Genomic DNA, 20,992 nt, shown 5'->3' on the forward strand with positions numbered 1-20,992 from the left:
TTTGTCACCATTTCAGAGACCATGCACATAGTTTTCAACAATAGACGTTTCATAGTATTTCACAGGTCTCAGAAAGACTACCAGACTCAAATGAAAGCTTCAAATATTTGACTCTAGAATGATTTTATTTTGTAGTTGAACAGAACATCCCCAAGACTGATATCTCTTCATTCATTCCATATTCCATTGTACTCACAGCATTTTTGCCCTGATCTCGACAGGAACTGCATGTTTTGCATTCAATACATTGCCATCGCAAGGCTTTCACTCGAACTGTCAACTCTGGAGAGAACTTCAAACAGGACGGATGACCTACAGAAAAAGGAGAAAATTGTACCAGTAAAACAATTCCATTGCTGTTATTGCTTGCAGATTCACACTTTATAAATTATTTATTCCCGCACAGAACTTTGGTTAACCAGACAGACTCTTAAGTGCTTCTATTCTTATCTACTTATAACACAAAAACAATACCCTAGATAGCAAGCAGTGGGCAAACATACAAAAGAACACCAAGATAATTTTTCATAACTGCACTGAGAAATACGATAAAACTGATCATCATTACCACATTTTAAAAGAACCCTCCAGCAGCCAAATGAACTATTTCTGTTAGGTTGACTTAACTGTCTGCCCTCTGGGAGCATGAGATTCAGCTGAACTAACTGTATTACGTGCCACAGATGCATACTCCTCATACGTATGGGCCAGGAGCAATCGTTATACCAACCTCTTCTATCTCAAGTGGATAGAGTTATTACTCGCAGCACTGTAAATGGTCACCTACCACTGTTGCCACAGTCAGCACAAGAGATGAGCTCTTCAGGTTTCTTCTCCCGATTTTGCTCTTTTGTACCAAGGCAGAAACTGCAGATGGGAATTGGTTCAGCAACCGGCTGTGAGGAAAACAGACAATAAAAGCACTGAGTATTTCAAGCAAATTACAATACACAGAATCACATGGACATTTATATCACATGCAAAAACAGTATGTAACATACACTGCCTCTCACAGATTTTAGTTGGTTCTCACCAGAAAACACTGCATTAACTGTAACCTGAACAGAAGTTAGAACTCCAAAGACAAGAGATATAATCCCAGGTACAAAGGAAACAGAACACCAGGGCTAGGGGAAACTAGGAAAAATAAGCTGTGAAAGAGGGACATAAATTAATATAGAACTGAATGCAAAGTTAGTAGGAGTTGGTGCCTTAACTTGTCAACAAAGGAATGAGCTATGAGGTGATTCTGTGGTGGAAAAAAGGCACAGACGACCCCTGAACACAGTAGTCTTAGAAATTCCCATCAGGCATCCAGAATTAATGATACTGTAACCACCAAAAGCACTTTCAATACATTACCTGGAATAAAATGTATTATGGAACAGCTACAACAGCTGTACAACTATTATCATGGTTATGAAAAATGAAAATAAAAGAAAATTTTCTTATAAGAAATTATGTGAGTATGCTGTTTAGCACTTAAATGCAGCAGAAGGGGAAAAAAGGGTTGCTCTCTCTGAAAAAGTTCAGGACAGTTAAACATTATGTAGGGAAGAAGATGCCTTTAAGATGAGGCTCAACACTAGAAAAATACCAAATAGATATTAACTAGCCAACAATATATTTGGCCTGGAAGTTTTTAAACCAAAGGACTGACATTTTTACAACAGTCTCCTCAACGCAGTAGCAAGTGCAATAACTGATTGTTTTAACATAGCACTTGATCGACTAATGAAAGGGAAAGGATAGCTTCACGTCCAGTAACATTAAGAGCTGAATTTCATAATCTAGCAAACTCTTTCTAATCCAATTTCGCATTTTCCAAGACAAGCCTGTAATTTACAGTTTTCAAAGCCAAAGTGTAAGCAAAAATTTAATTAAAAAATTATTGTATGCTAAAAAAAATCACATTTAAAACACTGAAAACATGAAAAATGTTATATTATGCTAAGTTTACAGACACACTTTGTATACCTCTATCACGTTACAGTTAATGTTTTCACACTTACTTTTTTCAGAGTGTTTTATGCAGCTACGTATACACATATTGTTAGTCATCGTATGGAAGCACATGTCAGAAGAACTTCAAAGAATCTTTACTCAGGCTAAGCCAAAGCAACAGCTATATCCAGAATAGTTTATTGCAGAAATCAGGTTGATTTATATCACAGCAATACAGAAACTGGAGGTTTCAACCTGTATCTTTACGTCAGTTTACAGATCCAGTATACTTACAGACTGAGGTGTGTTCCTTAAAACACCCACCAGATGCAAACAATCAGAACACCTGAAGAAATTTGCTATTTCAAAATAAGCCAAAATGTGGGATGACTACTTGGGAATGAAAGCCCAACACTCCTCATTCTGGAAACAAGTATTTATCTTAGCCTTTGGGTAAATCCCAGACAATGTAGAAGTGCAAACGAATATGAAATCACTTGCCCATTGAACTACTTCAGTCTGAAACACATTCATAGAGTTAGTTAATTGAAGGAATCCAGTGTCTGCTCCTTTTGAGAAAAGGAGAAAACAAGACAACTGTATAGTTATGCCAAGCACACAAATCATTAAGATCCATTTGGGAGGGGGAAACTCCCACTTTCACTTCCACAGGAAGAATCTTTCCAGTCAGTCACCAAAGTAATGTTGACTAAAATCAGCTGCGTAGGGAACCCCCAACCTCCTTTAACACAGAGAGGGGACTGACTGTATGTAAGGGTCTGTTAGTGCTTTAATTTCTTTGGAATCAAGATTTCAGAAATTACTTTTACCTTCCATTTTGTAAGAAACTTCCACTTTTCTTCCTACTTTCAACCTCTTTTTTCCCTGAAGAATTCTTAATGGCTCTTGGAATAAGTTATTATTAACTGTCATCTTTCCCATAAGAATAGAAACTGGTGTTTTTTTGTTATTTTATTCACATTTCAGTACTACACAAAGCAGATAAGCACCATTATTCCCATTTTCAGATAAGAAAATGCTCAGTGAAAATTCTTTGAGAAATGTCAACAAGCAGATCAGCAAGAGAACTACAGAATGCAGTGATTGCTGTCTAGGCATCTACTGGTTCTCTCTGAAAGACATGCAATGATCTTTATTCACCACAAAGTTGCAGTAAAAAGGTTTAGACTCCCTTAGATTTCAACATGGCATGTTCATTCATCCTTTATATCTGGTCATATATTAGCTCAGCCAGTGCAAATAAATAAATAAAAATTAAATAATAACACCCCCCTGCCCCCCCACCCCCAAAAAAACTTCAGCTTCTTTTAAATAAATTGCAACTTCCACAATATTGTGTTTTGCCGTTGGACTTGGTGAACATAATTTCACATGCCAGAATCATTCAGTTTCCTCCCATATCAGCCCAAGTTTAAGATAGTTTCATAGAGAATCTACATTGTACTTTGTACAAAACAAAACATTGCTACAATGTAACAATCTTTCAGACAGAAGGTAAAACCAAACATTTACTCTAATAGTGAAACTTTGATACTGTTGAATGTTCCGTTACAATTTTCATGCATCCACACCTAAATCTTACTTTTTGACAGGGTTTACTGATTTTTACCTCACTGTTAAGAGCCAGTGTAACATTAAAATTCCACTATCAAACGCTGAGGTTTACATCTGATATATTAATTTTAAAAAAGCAATGGCACAGAAGAAGGGTCAAGGATGACAACCAAGCTAAGACAAAAACATTTATATTACTCTACATACTTCTGTGAGCTTTGAAGTTACCCATTCAAAGAAGAAATAATTAAGTAAATGAAGACTTAAAAAAATATAAAAAGAAACCATGTTCCAAACACCCAGTGCTTCCTTGCTCTTAATACATAACAATCTCAGTGATTCTTTTACATACACAAGTCAAGTAATATAGGTAAAACAAAAGACACTCATAGCCAGCAGATGTATAGATAATGACAAGCTCTTTTAAATGTATTCATGGGCAAAGAGTACTAAGCAGGGCTTTTCTTTCAAAACATAATAAAATTATTTCTAAAAACATAAGAAAGATAAAAATGTTCCACGAACGTTTCTTCTTTGTTTTGGGAAAAAGCTACTGAGGTAATCCTACCACATGACGCCAAGGAGATGGTCCTCCTTGGCAACCCTAAGTAGTTTCCATTTAAAAATCCCCCAGAGTTACAGTTCATATGCCAACAGCTGATGCTACTAATATGTCAAGCCTTTAGGATGCTTACTAAAGATTTCCTTCTGTACATCTTCCTAAGAAACAGCAATTAACAGCTTAGATGTATGCTCTGTCTCTGATTAAGGGCTCAGGGCAGGACCCAACAGAGCAGAATTTGTGCTCCCCCTCCCTACCCCTCAGTTTTCCCCCAGATGGGGAGATGAAAAGGGAAGTCAGGCGTAAGAGAGTCTTTGCACCAATTTGGAAGTTAATAAAGTATATTATTTAACAGGTAACAGAAAGCAAGAAGGGAGGTAGATATATACACAAAGATGGAGGGAAAACAAAGTAAACCCAAGCTATACAGGACCCGCCCTCGGCCGGCGCAGGGTTGCTCAGCACTGCGTGCACGCAGCCCCGCTCTGCTCTCCTGCGCCGCGTCTCCTTATCGAGTGTGGAGAAGGGGGAGGGAATAACTGCCTCCCCCGGGGACCCGCAGGGTCCTGGCTGTCACCTGTCCCACCCCCAAGCCTCAAACCACAACAGTGTATTAAACACATCCTTTTTGCCAATACCTTCTTACCTAGTGGCATTGAACACTGCAGTCCTGTATTCTTATTACTCAAAGAATAGAACACTGAAAGGAATTTAAAAATTGACTGTCCAAATGTATTATAAAGAAATATTGTGCATTTAAACCTACTGCATACTTGAAGCAATATTTACTACACTACCTCAAAATTCACCTGTTGGCCCAGACTTGAATTTAAATTATATGCTAGCTTCTAGCATAAGTATTGTTTGATACAGTTTTAGATGACTTCCACACGCCCACACATTTGAATCTCTTACCAAATACATGCAATTTATTCATACAAGAATGGATGTTTCACAAGTGACAGGAGACACTTCTGGATACTACTGGTCCTCTTGCCCACTGAAGCTATTGATCCTTTTGCCATCAGCTGCGTAGTCATATCTTGCTGGTCTAAATAGTTAGGTTTTGTAGAAGTCACTTTAAAATATCAACTTGCTAAATTGCATACAGAGCACATTACAATAGTTTTTACAGAGTGGAATTAAGACTGATGGCAATTTCACTCCTTTTGGCACAGAAAAGCCAACAGCAACGAACAGCGATAACACCCACTACATTGTATAGGAACAAGTGAGTGACATGTCAAGCAATGTAATTTCCAGAAGGGCTCTGATCAAAGGTCTGACAGATGTCCTTTCAACAATATTTAGAGAGCTACCACCTTTCTCCTGATGGCAAATACCACTAACATCATCACACCCCAAAAAGAGCACCAAGCAAACACCAATTCAACAGTGTAAGCTACATTATTAGCACCAGTGAATGTTGCTGGGACCTCCGTTATGATTTTCTGATCTGAGAGAATACAGTATTTTTTTTTTTTCTAAGTGGAAACCAAACACTTTGACCCACTGTTCCTTCTTATCTGTCTCAAACCCATTATTACCTTTTTTTTTTTTTTTTGGTGTGCAATCCCCTGCAAGAAGCTGCTGTAGTTCTTGGGAATCAAAACTTAGGAGTTATATTATTATTATATACTTATATTATCTGACACACTTTACAAGTTGAAGTCTGGTACATTAAGAAGTCAGTTTGCCTCTGGAAAAAAAAAACCAAAACCCACAACCAGGAATACCATACCAGATTTATAAAAGTATCTTTTATAAACATATCTTTATTCAATCAGTGGAATGCCATCAGAATGAAAATTTCCTGAGCTGCAGTCCTACATTTTTTAAAATATGTAATCTACCTGCTACTCTCCAAGACTTTTAGCTGAAGGTTTTACCACTACTTCCTGAAGAATGTGTCAACTTCCTGCTCCTTTAATTTGCTCCCTCGTCCTCCATGAGAAAGGTTAATACAGGAAGACACACAGCAGAAAACAAGTCAAGAATTTCAAGAAGCCAAGTCTTTGTTTTTTTGTTTTAAATAAGTGCTTCACAAAGTTAGCATTTTATAACGGATGGCAATCTCAGAGACACTCCCTCACAACAATCTGTCAAGAGCATGAATTACATAACCTACTAACCAAGGAATTAAATTTTCCTTTGGAGCAGACCTTAATCCAGAGAGCAGTACCCTAAAGTGCACTCATTTTTTTTTTCTGGCCAGCAAGGACACCTCTGTCTTACCAACAATGACAACAATAATAATCTCCACTTGTCTTTGCTTTGGTTTTCTTGGCTGTAAAAAGGAAATAACATTTTTCCTTTCCATACTAGAGTTCATTTTCAACACCGCAGTTATACTGAAACCAAACAACTCCAATATTTTCATTGGCATTTCAGCTGCTTTCATGCAACTGTGTGCTTGCACTACTACTGGATGTTAACTGGCACCAGTGAAGGAAGAATTATTTTTCCTTTATCTGTTTGACTTTAAAGGGAAAACTTGAAACAACTGTGCATTCCAGGGTAGCTGATCCTTTTACTGAAATGTTTTAGAATTTGATTGTAATGTAGCAACAACATGGTACTAAAGAGCAGTGAGCATAAAAAACCACGTACAACCAAGTACGCTTGTGTCTGAGGTATTATATCAGGCTGCCATCCTGCTTCATTAAGGATAAACCTCAACGTTCCTTTCCTAGTCCACACACTTTCACTTGCATGCTTCTCTTTCGCTCATATCTTCACTACATTCATATTTGCGAGTCAGTTAATACCATTAAACAGCACTTAACTATGCTCCTATTCACTTTGCACATGCTTCTATCCAACTTCACCACCAAAATTCTCATGTAGCTTCAGCAAAGTATAGGACATTAGCCAGAGGAAACCTTATTTGTAGGAAAAGATAACTTAGAAGTAAAGTTCATTCAAATAATCAAATAGCCAAACTTTGACGATAGTGCCAGGACTGCCACACAATGTTGCATCAAGTAGTCTCCTATGATCCTGTTTCACTAGTTCTAGTGTAATATACTTTGTTCTTCATTAAAAAAAAACAGCATTACCATGGCCCCTGCAGACCTGTATACAAATTATGGGGAATTAATTGTGTTAGTTCAGATCTGAATTGTTTCAGATTAAATGATAGTTTCATATGATTACTTATGCTTTCCAGCCATGTGACAGGTAGTTTCAAAATGCTTATATGACTATAATGGCTGTGTATTCTTTGTGAACGTTAGAAGACAGGACCAATTACATTTACTATAAATCACTCTCTCTTATTTATCTATAGGTTATTGACTAGCAAAGTTTAGCAATGAATTTCATTAGCTGGCTTGCAACTTATTTTTTTCTTGAATATAAAATACTTCTCTGTGAACAAGGAGTAGAAAGTATATACCATTTCACTTTAGAAAAAAAATCCTGCCCCCCAGCTGGCCTCATCTAACAGTGGCTATCCTATATCATTCAAGAAAGCAACCATGTGAAAGCAAAACTGGAACATTCATACAATTCTTCAGGGAAGAGGTAAACTATTTCATGTGTCCCCCGCAGGAAGTTCATGAGCAATTTATTGAATCCAAGAGAATTTTAGAGCAGCTCTGTACCGGCAACAGTCTAAGATAGTCTTTCTTATCTCTTCTAGACATACATTTATTTGAACGTCCACAGGCAAACGCTGTCTAGAACCAGATCAAAGACTGTCCTTCACAGCTTCAGTGTTTCCTGTATTTATCACCTCTGACAAACTGTAAACAAACACATTTTAAAAAAATCAGCTACAGTTTGGGGGAATAAAGAATAAGAATCTCTCAGAATTCAAAGTGGTTTAGAACAATTTATTAAATTGGAATAAGTTTGAATGTGTAAATCAGGCTACTCCTGAAAAGCTTCTGTGTGAGACTGTGTTATGCTAAGTATAGAGAGATTTCACTGCTGTTGTGTTTGTTCAGCAAAGAACATCCTGGCAAGTGAAAAACGCAAACACACAATGAAAGATTCATGAAAACAAGACTGTAAGCAGCCAGCTCAGTTTCACACTGCAAATTTTTGGCCCACTGTCAACTCCTTCTGCTGTTTTTCTCGCAAGCACATCTATCTGTGTGATGTCACCAGATTCAATGAGGGAGGGAACCAGAACAAATTGGACTGACGGTGTCTTACAGCCTTCCAGCCCTTGAGCACATGTTGTAATTATACAAAGAAAGTCTAGAAACCAAATGTGCTATATAGATTCAGTACTCCCTTCTAAAGAAAACCGTGGAGTAGTGCCTATAGAAAAAGCAGGGAGAAAAAAAAATAATTTAAAACCTCAGTTTTGGCCAATCCATCTGCTTTGTCATGAGATAGGAAACTCCTCAAAACTCCCAGCCAACTCTGTAGCCCGTATTGTCACAGCAGTCACTGTCAGTAACCTAAATGCACTTTACTTCCTGCAGACATTTGAACACCATCAGGGGCTCACTAGTCACCAGGACTGTCTTTGCCCCATCATCACACACCTGCATGTAGCAGTCACTGCAGTTGTAATCAAACAGGTGTAAAATTAAAGCTAGATAAAGAAACACACACTCATAACAACGTGGGTTGGTTTTGGCGTTTTTTTTGTTTGTTTGTTTGTTTTCCCCCTTTCTCTTTTTCCTGCTTCGCTCTTTAAGACATACCGAATATGAGCCCTCCAGAGAGAAAATCTACTACAACTAGTATTTACAGAGCCATCCCCACTACAGTACATGTGTCTAGGAAGTTATCATCCAGGAGCACTGATAGATGGCTTCTGATAACTCATACTGGGTAAAGTTTTTTTTGTAGGTGTCTGTTTTTAAAGAAGTGATAAACCATTACTCCTTACTTCAGAATAGCCCGTGCTGTTACAAAGGTTTACCTCAAATGCTGAAGCTGCTCAAAAAAGTAGACGAATCAAAAAAGCCAGAGGGGAAGTACAACCTACACCATGTGAAGAAAATTATTTAAAACATGAGGAAACATGTTTCAATGAGCAGTGCATCACAAAGCCTTATTCCATGCCTTATGGATCAGTGGCTGGAAGAGAAAACTGCTTCAGTTCCATATCTCAATAAAATTAGAACTAATGAATATTGTATTATCAAAGTAATTTTACATATTTTACAATTTGTTGTATATAGCAAAACCAGCATAATTTGGGAAATACTGTTGACATCAACCTGTGGCAGCAGTGGTTTCAGGTTTCTTTTAATGAGGCTGTATTAAAACAAGTATACGAGAGAAAAGGTTGAGTACACAGAACACATGACAAGCATTAAATACATACCTCTTCCTAAGAGAAACGTAAGAGTAATTGAAAAAGAAAAATCAAAGGACATTCAAAATAAGGCCTGCTGTTTGAAGAGGAACGATTACCATGGAATGAATACCCAAAATGCATCTCCAGGAGTAAAGAGAAGTATGAAGATTAATAGCTTAGATACCAGTGGCACTATATACAGGCTGAATTCTATGCAGTGGTTGTGACATCTGGAAACCTACAGAAAAAAGCTATGTGGATACTACTTGGGGTTAACATTCAAAACGAAGAAATTGCCTTACTATTAGACATGCACATTATAAGAACTTTACAGAATATCAGTTGGAAATATTTAGACAGTCATTGTTAAATAACATTCCAGAGCTAAGGAGTCCTCTAATCAGAGAATTATAACAATTTAAGATTTGTACGTCACAATCAGAATCACATGCCAAGACTTCCTGCCTGCAGACTGGGGGGGGGGGAAAAAGGGAGGCTCAAATTTCTTTATTTGCAGCATAAAGAAAATCCCTTCATTTGACACTGATTCAGCAACCTGGCAGTTCAAGTTAACTGAAGTTTTCTTTACCCCAAAGCCATATCCTGAAAGCTCTCTCCTACACTTTGCCATAGCTTCCAAATTTTCAAGAAAATAAGGGATGCTTAGAAGTAACAGATGATTATATAACTCAGTTTTAGATGGAATAATATTTCTAAGAAGTCACAGACTTCCACAGCTGCAAAAGCAAAACACTCCTTGAATTAACAGCAAACTAAAATCTTAACTCCTCTCAGTGGAAACAGTTTTCATTCCGTGATACTTTGGTTTTCACAAAAAAAAAAAAAAAAAAAGAACTTCTGTATTGACTTTGGTTTCTACAAATAAATTACTTTAGGGAAGAGACTTTTGTAAACACATAAGTAACTTCTGTGCATATAGGTAATTATGCCACCTTTAAATACTGTGCACTGCTTTACTTCAACATTAGCTGCATCCCTAAAGAAGGGAAAACAGAAAGCAAACATGAATGAACAAAAATATTTAACACAATGCAGGGGCCAACATAAGCATAACAGAGAAGGCACAAAAGGAACCGTGAATGGGAATTTAGTGCATTTTAAAAATACCTGACACAAGGCTGCTATTTGTAGTTTAATCAGGATGCCCACACAAGTGCAACTATAGGACCAAGTCCTAGTTATATTTTGAAGCTCTGCCACCTTGAACACAAGAGTGGAGAGGAAAAAAAACACCCTGCATATAATTCTTCACTGTCAAAATCCACTGCTTAATATAATGCTCTTGAGACTACGAGTCAACCAAGTCCCGTGTTCTCAACCTGCAGTCCTTCTTCAGTGCTATTCTCCTTCCCTGTACCCCATGCAGTCTGCACCAGCACAGATCATTCCTGCATGAACAGCCTTATACAGCAAGTGTGGCAAAACCCCAAACAGTTCTGCTGCTGAGAGACAGTTACTCTGAATTTGCAAAGCCAGGTGAAGTCTGTATTGAAGTAAGACAGCCAGTCGCTGTATTTTTACAGATCTATAAATAAATTTGCAACAGCATAAAGTGAGTGCATCTACATTTTCCTGAGATTGTGCTAAAGATTTTGTATGCATCTCAATAATCAGCAGCTTCTGAGGCTTAGTCATTGTAACACTGAGAAGCAGAATTACTTGCCTTCCACACACACCTTCAAGGAATTCACTATGAGTCCAGACAAGTTCAGAGATCCAGCACTCCAATCAAAACATGTCCTTACTAAATATCCAAGACTGAGCCTCAAAGACTGCGGAGAAATCCCATGTCTGGGAGAGGCTGTACGCTGATGAAGAATTTTAAATGACGTACACACACATCTAAAAGCTGTATCAACCAGAGATTTTTCTGGACTTCGAAGATGAGTTAGGGCCGTTTAACAAAAGTGGGAAAAAATGCATAGAAATAGCAATTGCCTTTATCATTCACAACACCTTTAGTTTTGACATAATTCCCTTTTACACAAGGATGCATGAACACAGAATTGCGACTCAACTTGCTCATAAAGATTTAAAAGCAAAGATTCCAGAAAAGGAAAAGATTCATTCTCATATTTTCAGTAACACTTGAGCAGGTATTTAGTTGTGTACCAAGATCTGTAATTTGTTACAAGGGTCACTCTTTTTGAAAAAAAAAAAGGAGGGAGAAGGGTGTCCAATCTCACTACAAGTCCAGGCTTACCATAAGAGCAGTAACAACAGAAAGGCTGCCAGATTCTTGGACACTGAAACAAGCAATAAGCTACAATTTCTCATCCAATGCCTGAAGCAGTATTAGCAGCTGTTCCAAGGAAAGGTGTTCCCACAGTCAGAAAAAAAATTGATGAGGATGGAAAAATTAAGTCAGATTTACACAATAACTGAGAAGAAAACCTAAATAGGTGGAAAGAGGACTAACATGACTTATCACAACTCATTAGGATAAAACTAGTTTGAGACTTTTTAACAAAGCAGTAGGAATAAAACATTCCTACTCACCTACTCCACAGAGGTCAAAGGGCTTGGCAGTCTGTCACAGAGGATTTATCTCCCAGATTTTCTATTGATGGCATATTTGTACTTACTTTAAGAACATGGAACCTATATTTCAACTAAAATTACATTACTTCATTTCATATTCATACCTTTTAAACTGTTTTTATGACCACTGCTATGACTTCAGATTAAATTGCTGGTAAACTAGGAGAAGGGTAGGGACAGAATTATCTGCCCTCATTCTTTCTGCTGTTTCTTCCTTTGCTACATAAAAAAGCTAACACTGGAATCAAGCTGTTGTTTATTTAGCAATGTTCTCCATCATCCACCCTCCTCTCTGACAACACTTTAAAGCTCTGTAGTAAATAAGGTTCCTTTATTAACCAAACTTCAGAGAGGCATCATTCCCTGTCAATAATCTTCAGGACAGAAAGGACTAACAACAGTGATCCAGCCAACAACATATTTGACTAGTCTCCTCCTTTCTAATCAGGTATCCTATACTTAGCTTCTGCTGAAACTCTGCCATAGAATGTCATTAAAAACACTTACTCCACAGCAGTAACCCACTGACATTGGTACTCATCACAACATCTGATGTTTTCACACAGTCACAAACCTTGCCTCTAAGCTACCATTACTCCAAATACTGCCAAAGCCCCTCTTGGTACCATCTCACATCATTTCAGCCTAAATGCACTGTCTCATAGCATCCATTCATAGCTACCCATGATAGTAACACTTCTGATATCCTGACATTTTCCCTGTTACTAAGAAAGAGCTACTTCACCTATTCACTAATTGAATGAATCAAGTTCAAAGTAATTTTTTAGCACCAGTTTCCAGACTTGCAGAGTACAGATGGAGCCCATCTGTTATCAATGACAATTTTTTTTAGACAGAACTGCAGCCTTCCACAGAACCAGCTGGAAGAGAGTGAATCCTAATCCTCCTCCAGCTGGGAGCCAAAGCTTGAAAAGCAAGGGTGAGCTCTCAAAATGCAATTAGAATGCTCTGGTTGCAGATCATTTACATACTTCATTCAAACCAATCCACAAGCAACTTCCTTACCAGTAATGGGACTGTCCTTTGGTTTAAGACATAGAATTAACAGTTATTAACCTAGAGCATAACATAGCAATAACTATTGTATACCTAAAGTCCTTCCAAACAACTATGATGGCCTCAAAACATACAAACTTTCTAAAAAGATACAAGAAGATTTGCTTCATGTGATAAACATGAGTGCACACTGGGATCCAGAACAGTTATTTGCAAGAGGGAAGGCCTAAAAGACACTGCATGTATAATAACCCAGAGTTAAAGTGTTTGACAAGTACCAGCAGATATATGCAGCAACACAAAGCAAGGAAACAGGCCGTAAGGAAACATGTGAGACAGCAGCACAGGGAAATCTGCTTTAAATACTCTTCTATTTTTCAGTCATAGAAATTTCCCACATTTTTTTTCCAAGAGGCACTTTAAGAATTTTGGTTTCATCCTGTCAGCTGTATTGTTAAGATACTCATTAAAAGGCTGCTATAGCCATACCTAGTTTTAACTGACATAAAAGACAGTTTCAAGGAAAGTGCAAATGGAGATCAATTAATATCATTTGTATTTTCCATTTAATTGTGGAAGAAACAGGCCTTTATTTGTTACATAGTATTATCTTTTGCTCTCCATCTCATGAGTACTGTCTTACCTCACACTTAATGCCAACTTTCTAGAACAAGATGCTTTTCATTTATACTTGTGTCCACTATCAACACAACAGGACTTGAATTCCTAGACACTATAGCCCTACAAATAAAGGCTACTCTACCAATGAGAACTGTTCTGGAGGACAACCCAGGGCTTTCTAGACCAACACTGGTTCAGTGAGCAATTCTGTTTCAACAAAACAGGAAAAAAAAAACAATAGCGGGGGCGGGGGGAAGGCAAAGTTATCTATTTCAAAGTTTCTGATCAAAAAAAGATTCTTAAAGTATTGCAATCTGTAATCCTTTCTCCCAGCATTCTGAAGATGCAGCACACAACTACTCAGGAAGTTTCTCAGAATTAAATATATAATATTCATTTGATAGCCATGTGTAAGCATCAGGTATTTGTTACTTTTCAGGCTTCAAAGGCACAAATAGACTAATTTCAAGCTATGTGCCTATAAGAGAGAGAGATCAGTCTTTCCTGTCTGGCAAATGTAACTCACCTTTTGTGCCAAAAAGTAAGCAAAGAAATAAAGGCATTACTGGTACAGGTAAAACAAAGGTATAGCAGGTTGCACAGCCAACTCAATAGCACGGAATCAAGGCCTCTGATGATGTGCCAGTTCACAACAGAGAAGATGAAAGAGGCTACCATCCTATGCTGCCTTCTGTGTTCCTTCATTGGAGATTCCCTCTCTCCAGTATCAGCTGAACACAGAACACTAACTGTAACCAACAATTGCATTTGATAGTAATAAAATCAGGCTACAAACCACAGCAGCTTAGGAGTAAAGCACCACTTGCTTTATCTTTGTAAAGCCTGTGGTAACCTCTGGCAGAGATGTACAGTGTCAGTATGGACAAGATTAACTTCCTAACTCATCTCTATAGCACCTGCCCTGATCATGCACAACAACGAAAAATTAAACCAAAACAAAACCCAAACAAACAAGAAAAACCAATCAAGAAATATCCCAGGAAAAAATATCCCTTTCATCAAGATACTCAAAGTCTTCTTCTGCATGCTTGTGTTAAGCCTTTCTATTCCCAAAGACATCTCAGTAGCCAGTAAATGTTAAAACAGTATTATTATTTATTCTGTTTAGCTTTTATAAAGGTGACAAAAAAAATTTTGCCCTCAGCTATCTAAAGATACATGACATCCATTTAAAGATAAGTATGGTCTACAAAGCACCACCAAAGAATATTTTCTCCCACCTTAGGAAAAATATTAAAAAAAAAAAAAAAAAATTAGTATGAATTTTCAAGAAATAAAACTGTTACTCTGAGTATGTAGTAACATGCAGCAATTTTTCCTCAAGAAAAAAAACTTTAAAAAAAAAATCCTGTTTCAGTAAAGTATACCAGTTACACATGAAACAGAAGTGACAATTACACTTTAAAGAAATCTTTCATGCCTATTTAATCAGGGCTTTATTGTAGAAATTGCATTGTAACAGTTAGATCACTTTTAAAGTCTGGTTTGCACAATATGGATCATTCCCTACAGATGTCACTGATGGATGGTGGACTCAGCACTGAACGTTTGCTGCTTCATGCTTATCAAGTCTTTGGCTGACCTAATGTGGAAAGTTTGACATCACTTCCTCACTTCCAACCATGCTGAAGGGATACTGGTTGCCCGATACATAGCCAACTGGCAGCAAGTCAACTATCTTACCTCTCATTACAATTTCAGTATAAATGCCCTTTGCTTTTAGGTATTGCATCAATTTGTGACCTCCAACCCCCCTTCTTTCCTTCCACAACAGGGGTAGGTATTGTAAATCTTACCAGTCCGTCACCTACCATAGAAGGAAGACAAAAGTCAAGCATTAACTCCAAAACATCATGAGGAATGCAAAAATAGCTCTTAGCAGCAATTCCCATTTTAGCTTCTAACCTACAGAAACTGAAAAGAAAGAAACGGTCACTTCCCTAAAGCCCACGAGTGAAGGCATATGTAGCACTAAAAACTGAAATTAAAGACAACTCTTCTTTTGCCATCCATTGTCACTAACAGACAAGCAAATTTCAGCACTAAGGTCTGCCCATCAGCAGGTTTTTTTCCTGTTTGCTTATTTTCATCCAAGTAGTATTTTAAGGTCAGGGTTTTCAAAACCATGTTGTCAGCAGCATGTCATTACTACCTGGTAGACCATGATAACTTGCCAGGCTTTTTTTTGGCCTTGAAAGCTAGAAAGTGGTATTCAAAGAATACCAAGATAAAAACAAACAAACCCAAAACAAACAAACAAAAACCACCACCACACCACCAAACCAAATAATATTCACTAAACAAAGCTTCTGTAGTGCTGCTTAATGTTTATGTCATTTACAAAATTCAAGCCTCAACTTTTATAGACCTCCTGCAAGGTACTCAGTTTCATAATACACAGGAAAAGACCCAGAACTGAATATTCACTTCTAGGCATCTAAACAAAGTGACACTACTATCAAACAGACAGGGAAGCACTTGCAGCTGAGTGGAAGCAATACCTGAACAAATGAAAGGAAGAAACATTCCACCTTTATTAAGATTCATAAATTTGGATATACTTGAACGGATATTAAAGACCAAACAGTGGAAGGACAGAAAGATTAACATTAGACAGATCTTTAGGGTTTCTCAGGTTTGGGAGGTTGAGTTTTTGCTCATGTTATTGCCAAGATTCTTCTAAGAAGCAAGAGAAATATTGTCACAATACTCCCACAGAATCTGTACTTAATTCCATTAAAGAAAAAAACAGGGAAGACACCCAAAACCCAACCAACCAACCAAAAAAATCCCCCAAAATTCCTAACCGCTTTCAAGTACCTGGCAAGTCAAGAAAATTATTACAGGATAGTAAGCCTTTTGCACCTGTATAATTGAGTGAAGGAAGATTATCACATAGTGTCTCCATTAAAAAAACAACCAAACAAAACTCTAAACCCAAATCATCTTAAAAATCCTGTAAATCTTTCAGCTTTCACTGATTTGCCTGCCAATTAAGGCTGTCAAAATCTACATAGACAATTTAATATCATATCCTCAAAATTACTGAAGAAACTAGTATGAAACTCAACATGGGTTACATAGCACAGAGATCGTACACGAAGAGCAGAAATCTAGGATACCAGTTTAAAACACACACAAAGACCAAGAAGAATTTATTGAAGAAATCCCTTACAAAATTTCTACTATAGCTACTGTGCATTCTAATGTTACTAACAACCTTCTTACTGTTCAAGCTGCTCAGACTTGAGCAGGTTCAAAGGAATTAGGGAGCATAACAGCCCAAACCACATTTACATACACGTGTGCGTGTGTTTATATTTATGCGCACACGAGAACTTGATAACCGTATTTTTCCAGAGGGGAAAAAACCCAGACAAACCAACCAACCAAAAACCAGACCAAATTCAGTATTTATGATAGCCCATATTATCATTCACCACTATGATATTTCACATTTTAAGAAAACACCAGGAACGACTTCATCTGAAAGAATACCAAGCTGGTCTTGAGCTTCGGCACATTACAAGAAGACTGACTAGGGTGCAAAACGTACTGTATTAATAATAATATGCATATCTAATATTTTCCACTGTTCCTACCACTCTCAATCCAGCTGTCTCATGTGCCAGGCTTGTTTACATCCAATTTTCATACCATTTTACAGCTATACTGTTTTCATTACAGCTACAGTCAGAGAGGTACATAGGAAACACTTGTAGACAGAATCCTTAAAAAAAGGACAGAGGAAGCTGCTGGAATTTACAGCTTAGAAATACTTACTGCCTACATTCCACCAGCCCACAACACAATTCTGACTAGTTAAATACTCCATCTACAGTAGAGCATCCACAGTTAAATTAGAACTTCAACGAAGTTTCACTAAAGTTGATAAAGCAGCTGTACAGAATTTTCTTTTTTTAGGAAGACAGCTACAATAGTTTTACGCCTTGAAACCCTAATAGAAGATAAAGCAACCTTCTCACCAGAACGTGGAATTTACTTGAAAAAACATGAGCAGCACACACTGAAATAACTAATCTTTGAAGAGGATACATACAACAAGAAATATTCTTCAGCAGTGTTGGAAATTTGATCTACTATGGATAGAAAAAATTTTCACATTCCAGAAGTCCTGGAGACTAGTAGTGCAAAGATAGGAATTACTGGCAAATTAGTCTTTAATAAACAAAGACAGAATCCCATTTCACTCTGCTTCCACAATAGCACAAGGACAGCAAAGATACTGACAGGGTATGAATTTCACTCCAATTACTTCATCCTGAGGCTGGAGTGTAGCATCAGAGACTATAGGCATGCAGAAGGATGGAAGAAAGAAGGGGATAAAAGCAAAAAAAAAATAAAACAACACAACAGAAAAATACTTTGGTTTGTACACTGAACTATATTTAAGATGAGGGGGAGCGGAGGGGCTACGCACATGAAAGAATAGAAGCCTGTAAGCGTTCGTTCCAGCATTTCCAGGCTCTCTACATCCTCTGATTTTACTCTTCTTTTCAGCTGCTATGTACTATACACCTTTCTTCCTATTTCACAACAAAGCTGTTCTGGGACAGAAGGTGATTTTTTCATTGTGAACAAAAAAGTCTCTATGACAACATGAGGTGGCAATTGCTGATCAGTGCTTCACCATGTTATCTGTATTAAAGTAAGCTGAACTGACAGTCAAATAAAAACATGAAAATAAGAAATGATCTCAAGTTTGCTTCACAAATTCACCTCACCTTAAAGTGAGGAGGCTTACTTCCTCTACTTTGCTAACGTAAGTATCGTAAGCCTGCTATCATATATTCAACTCCACTGTGCAGAAGCATCAAGACAAATTTCACACAGTAGGTTGTCTGCAGTTTTCAAGCCCAAAGTACAATCTATTACACTTCCTCTGATCATGCTTAGAAATTTGGACACAGTAAATCCTAAATGCATATTAGTAATTTCTAAATTACAAGATGGAAGTTAAATGAATCATTGACCTCAAATTGCAACTCTGTATTGACACATTTCATCAATCACAAGAGAATGCCCATGCAAACTGGGTCTTACCTTATCCTTTTCGTGGGGAAGGAGACACACTGGAGGGAGACAGGAAAGAGACTCAAAACTCTCTTTCCCATCAGCATTAGTGGTTGCTTTAGCATTGAGTTGGTACAAAGGTCCATCTTTAAGGAGCCTACCATGGCCAACAGCACGTTTGACAGCTAATCGTAATTGCTGGTGAAAAATGGAGGCAGCGCTACCTCCAAATAATGCAGACACATCTTTCTGACCCTTCAAAAAGCGCTCAATGTTCTTCAAGGATGAGCCACTAGACTCAGCCAAGCCCTCAATTGCCCGTTTGATAAGTTTATTCCAGTCCACATTTGGTTTACCATCCAACTTGCCATGATTCCGAGGCTTTGGAAGTGCTATCCTCCCAGGATTATCAGGATCCTTGTAGGAGTTGAGACCCTTGTTGGAGACTTTTAAAATAGTTCCATCTTTAACACTCAACTCTAATTGTTCCAGAACAGTTTTACGGTCCAAACCGTGTGAAGATGACACTGCATTGCATATCCTCTCCTCTGAAGGACGCTGTTTTTGCTTCTTTACCTTTTTGATTGCCTCCAAAATCCACTCTGTATACAACGGGTTGGCGAGTTTTACCATGGTGAACAATTCTGTATATCCATAGAGTCGTTATCCTTTATCCCAATGCTGAACAAGATTCACACGATGAGAAAATAGGTTCTCGAATGATGGAAAACAGCTAACCATAGCATACACGTTTTCTGCTCTGAATTACTCCTCCCTTGTCAAACATTATTTGTTTTCTCACTGAAGAGAGGAAAGCAAAACAATTAGAAATTTCTTCATTCTTTCCAACAAATCCCATAACAGCTTCAGAGAAAGTTTTTCCACAAATGTATAAAGATTTCAGCATATCTTACCTCAGCTTCCGGTCTGCAAACTCAGAATCAGAAGAACTGTAACATCAAGCCTGGAACAAAATAAGGAGAGACATTTCCAAAGAACAATTAGAAAAAAAATAGCAGCCAACATTAATTCATTAAATATATAGCAGAGGTTTAATCCACTACTACAGTTCTGAAATGTTGACTTCAAAAACTTAAGCTTTTATCTTCATTACTGATAAAAACATGCTGTGACATTTAAATTACTCCATATAACCTAGCAAAAAGGTGTGCCCTTTTTATTTTAATCCATAAGTCAGTATAAATTCTATTCCAAGTTTTAAATAATTGCTGAGCACAACCTAGATTAATATTTGGGGGAAAAAAAAAAATCCAGCAACCTACAACAACGACTTTAAAAAAGAGGCATCTCTCTTCATTTCTGCACATGGAAGACACTCACTACCTGAAACTTTAACAGAAAGCTGTAGAAATAGCCAAGAGTCTTGAGGAAACAGTAAGAAACCTTCAGAGCATAATCATAGGTCTGATTCCCTCCTGCTAAGAAAAGCTAAGACAGTTGTTCCATGTAGAAAAGAAGTGAAGAAACACAGCTGGAGATTGCAACTAAACGTTCCACTTTCGGAGAACACAGAAATGAATAATACAACACTATGTTCTTCAGTATAGATGAGGCACACTGAAAACACTTGAGGACAAAGTAACAGGTGACGATACACAATGAAGATAGAATGCATATGACACTGCTAATTACAGATGCAGACGGGAGGGTACGAGGCTTTACTTCACAGCCTTTAATTGTCTTTAAAAAAGACTTTTTCTAAGTGTGATAACGGCATGTTGTACTGAAGTTCTACTGCAAAAGTACACTGAGAAGGATTTAGCAACTCTTTATTACAAGGAATAACGATTTTCTGCAAGGGAAGTTTTAGTCACAAGCTTGTCGTCAACACAGTTCTCCCACTCTGCTTTCAAGTAAGCACTGAAGAATTTGTCAACACACAGAACACATTTGTATACAGGCATCAGACTCAATGGCACAGGTCCATATAGCCAGTACTGGAAAGATTCAGAACCACTGTTTTGGCCAGAAAGGATCCAGTGCTTGCCTAGAGTTCTTCTACCCTGCGAACAACATATGCAAAGAGAGATACGGTCCTTGAGACCTGCCTGTCCTGCAAAGGAAAGCTGTGCTCCCGGGGTGTCCCCGCATGCCGGGACTCCGGGGCTGAGGAGGACGCAGCGCTCTGTCTCCAGCAGAGCTCCGTGCGCAGGACGTTACGTAACCGGCTGGCCAGGCTGGGGCGACACCAGGACGGTCCCAACGCTGGGTCGCTCACTAGCTCGCTATACTGCGTGACAAGCGGCCCCTGCACCTGCTACGGATCATCCCCATCCCTGCCCCGGACAGGCCCCTCACATGGCACCGCGAGGGGGGCACCGCCTCAGTCGAAGGAGTCGCACCAGCGGAATCGGGAGAAACGGGGCGCAGGC

The 20,992-nt window shown here is 38.1% G+C and overlaps 1 protein-coding gene across 1 annotated transcript in view; it reads right to left on the reverse strand.

The window, feature by feature from the left end:
* Nucleotides 1-19,560, reverse strand: part of KAT6A (K(lysine) acetyltransferase 6A) — a 43,599-nt gene extending 24,039 nt beyond the window's left edge. Inside the window, exons 1-4 of the mRNA XM_008938442.1 lie at nt 19,514-19,560; nt 18,630-19,400; nt 788-896; nt 197-312 (exon numbers count right to left, since the gene is read on the reverse strand). Coding sequence (XP_008936690.1) covers nt 197-312; nt 788-896; nt 18,630-19,232 — 828 coding nt within the window. The 5' untranslated portion in view covers nt 19,233-19,400; nt 19,514-19,560. The remainder of the gene's footprint in view (nt 1-196; nt 313-787; nt 897-18,629; nt 19,401-19,513) is intronic.
* Between the last annotated feature and the right edge of the window lie 1,432 nt (nt 19,561-20,992).

Source organism: Merops nubicus, unplaced genomic scaffold (assembly GCF_000691845.1).
Source record: "Merops nubicus isolate BGI_N331 unplaced genomic scaffold, ASM69184v1 scaffold28464, whole genome shotgun sequence".
Taxonomy (NCBI): Eukaryota; Metazoa; Chordata; class Aves; order Coraciiformes; family Meropidae; genus Merops; species Merops nubicus.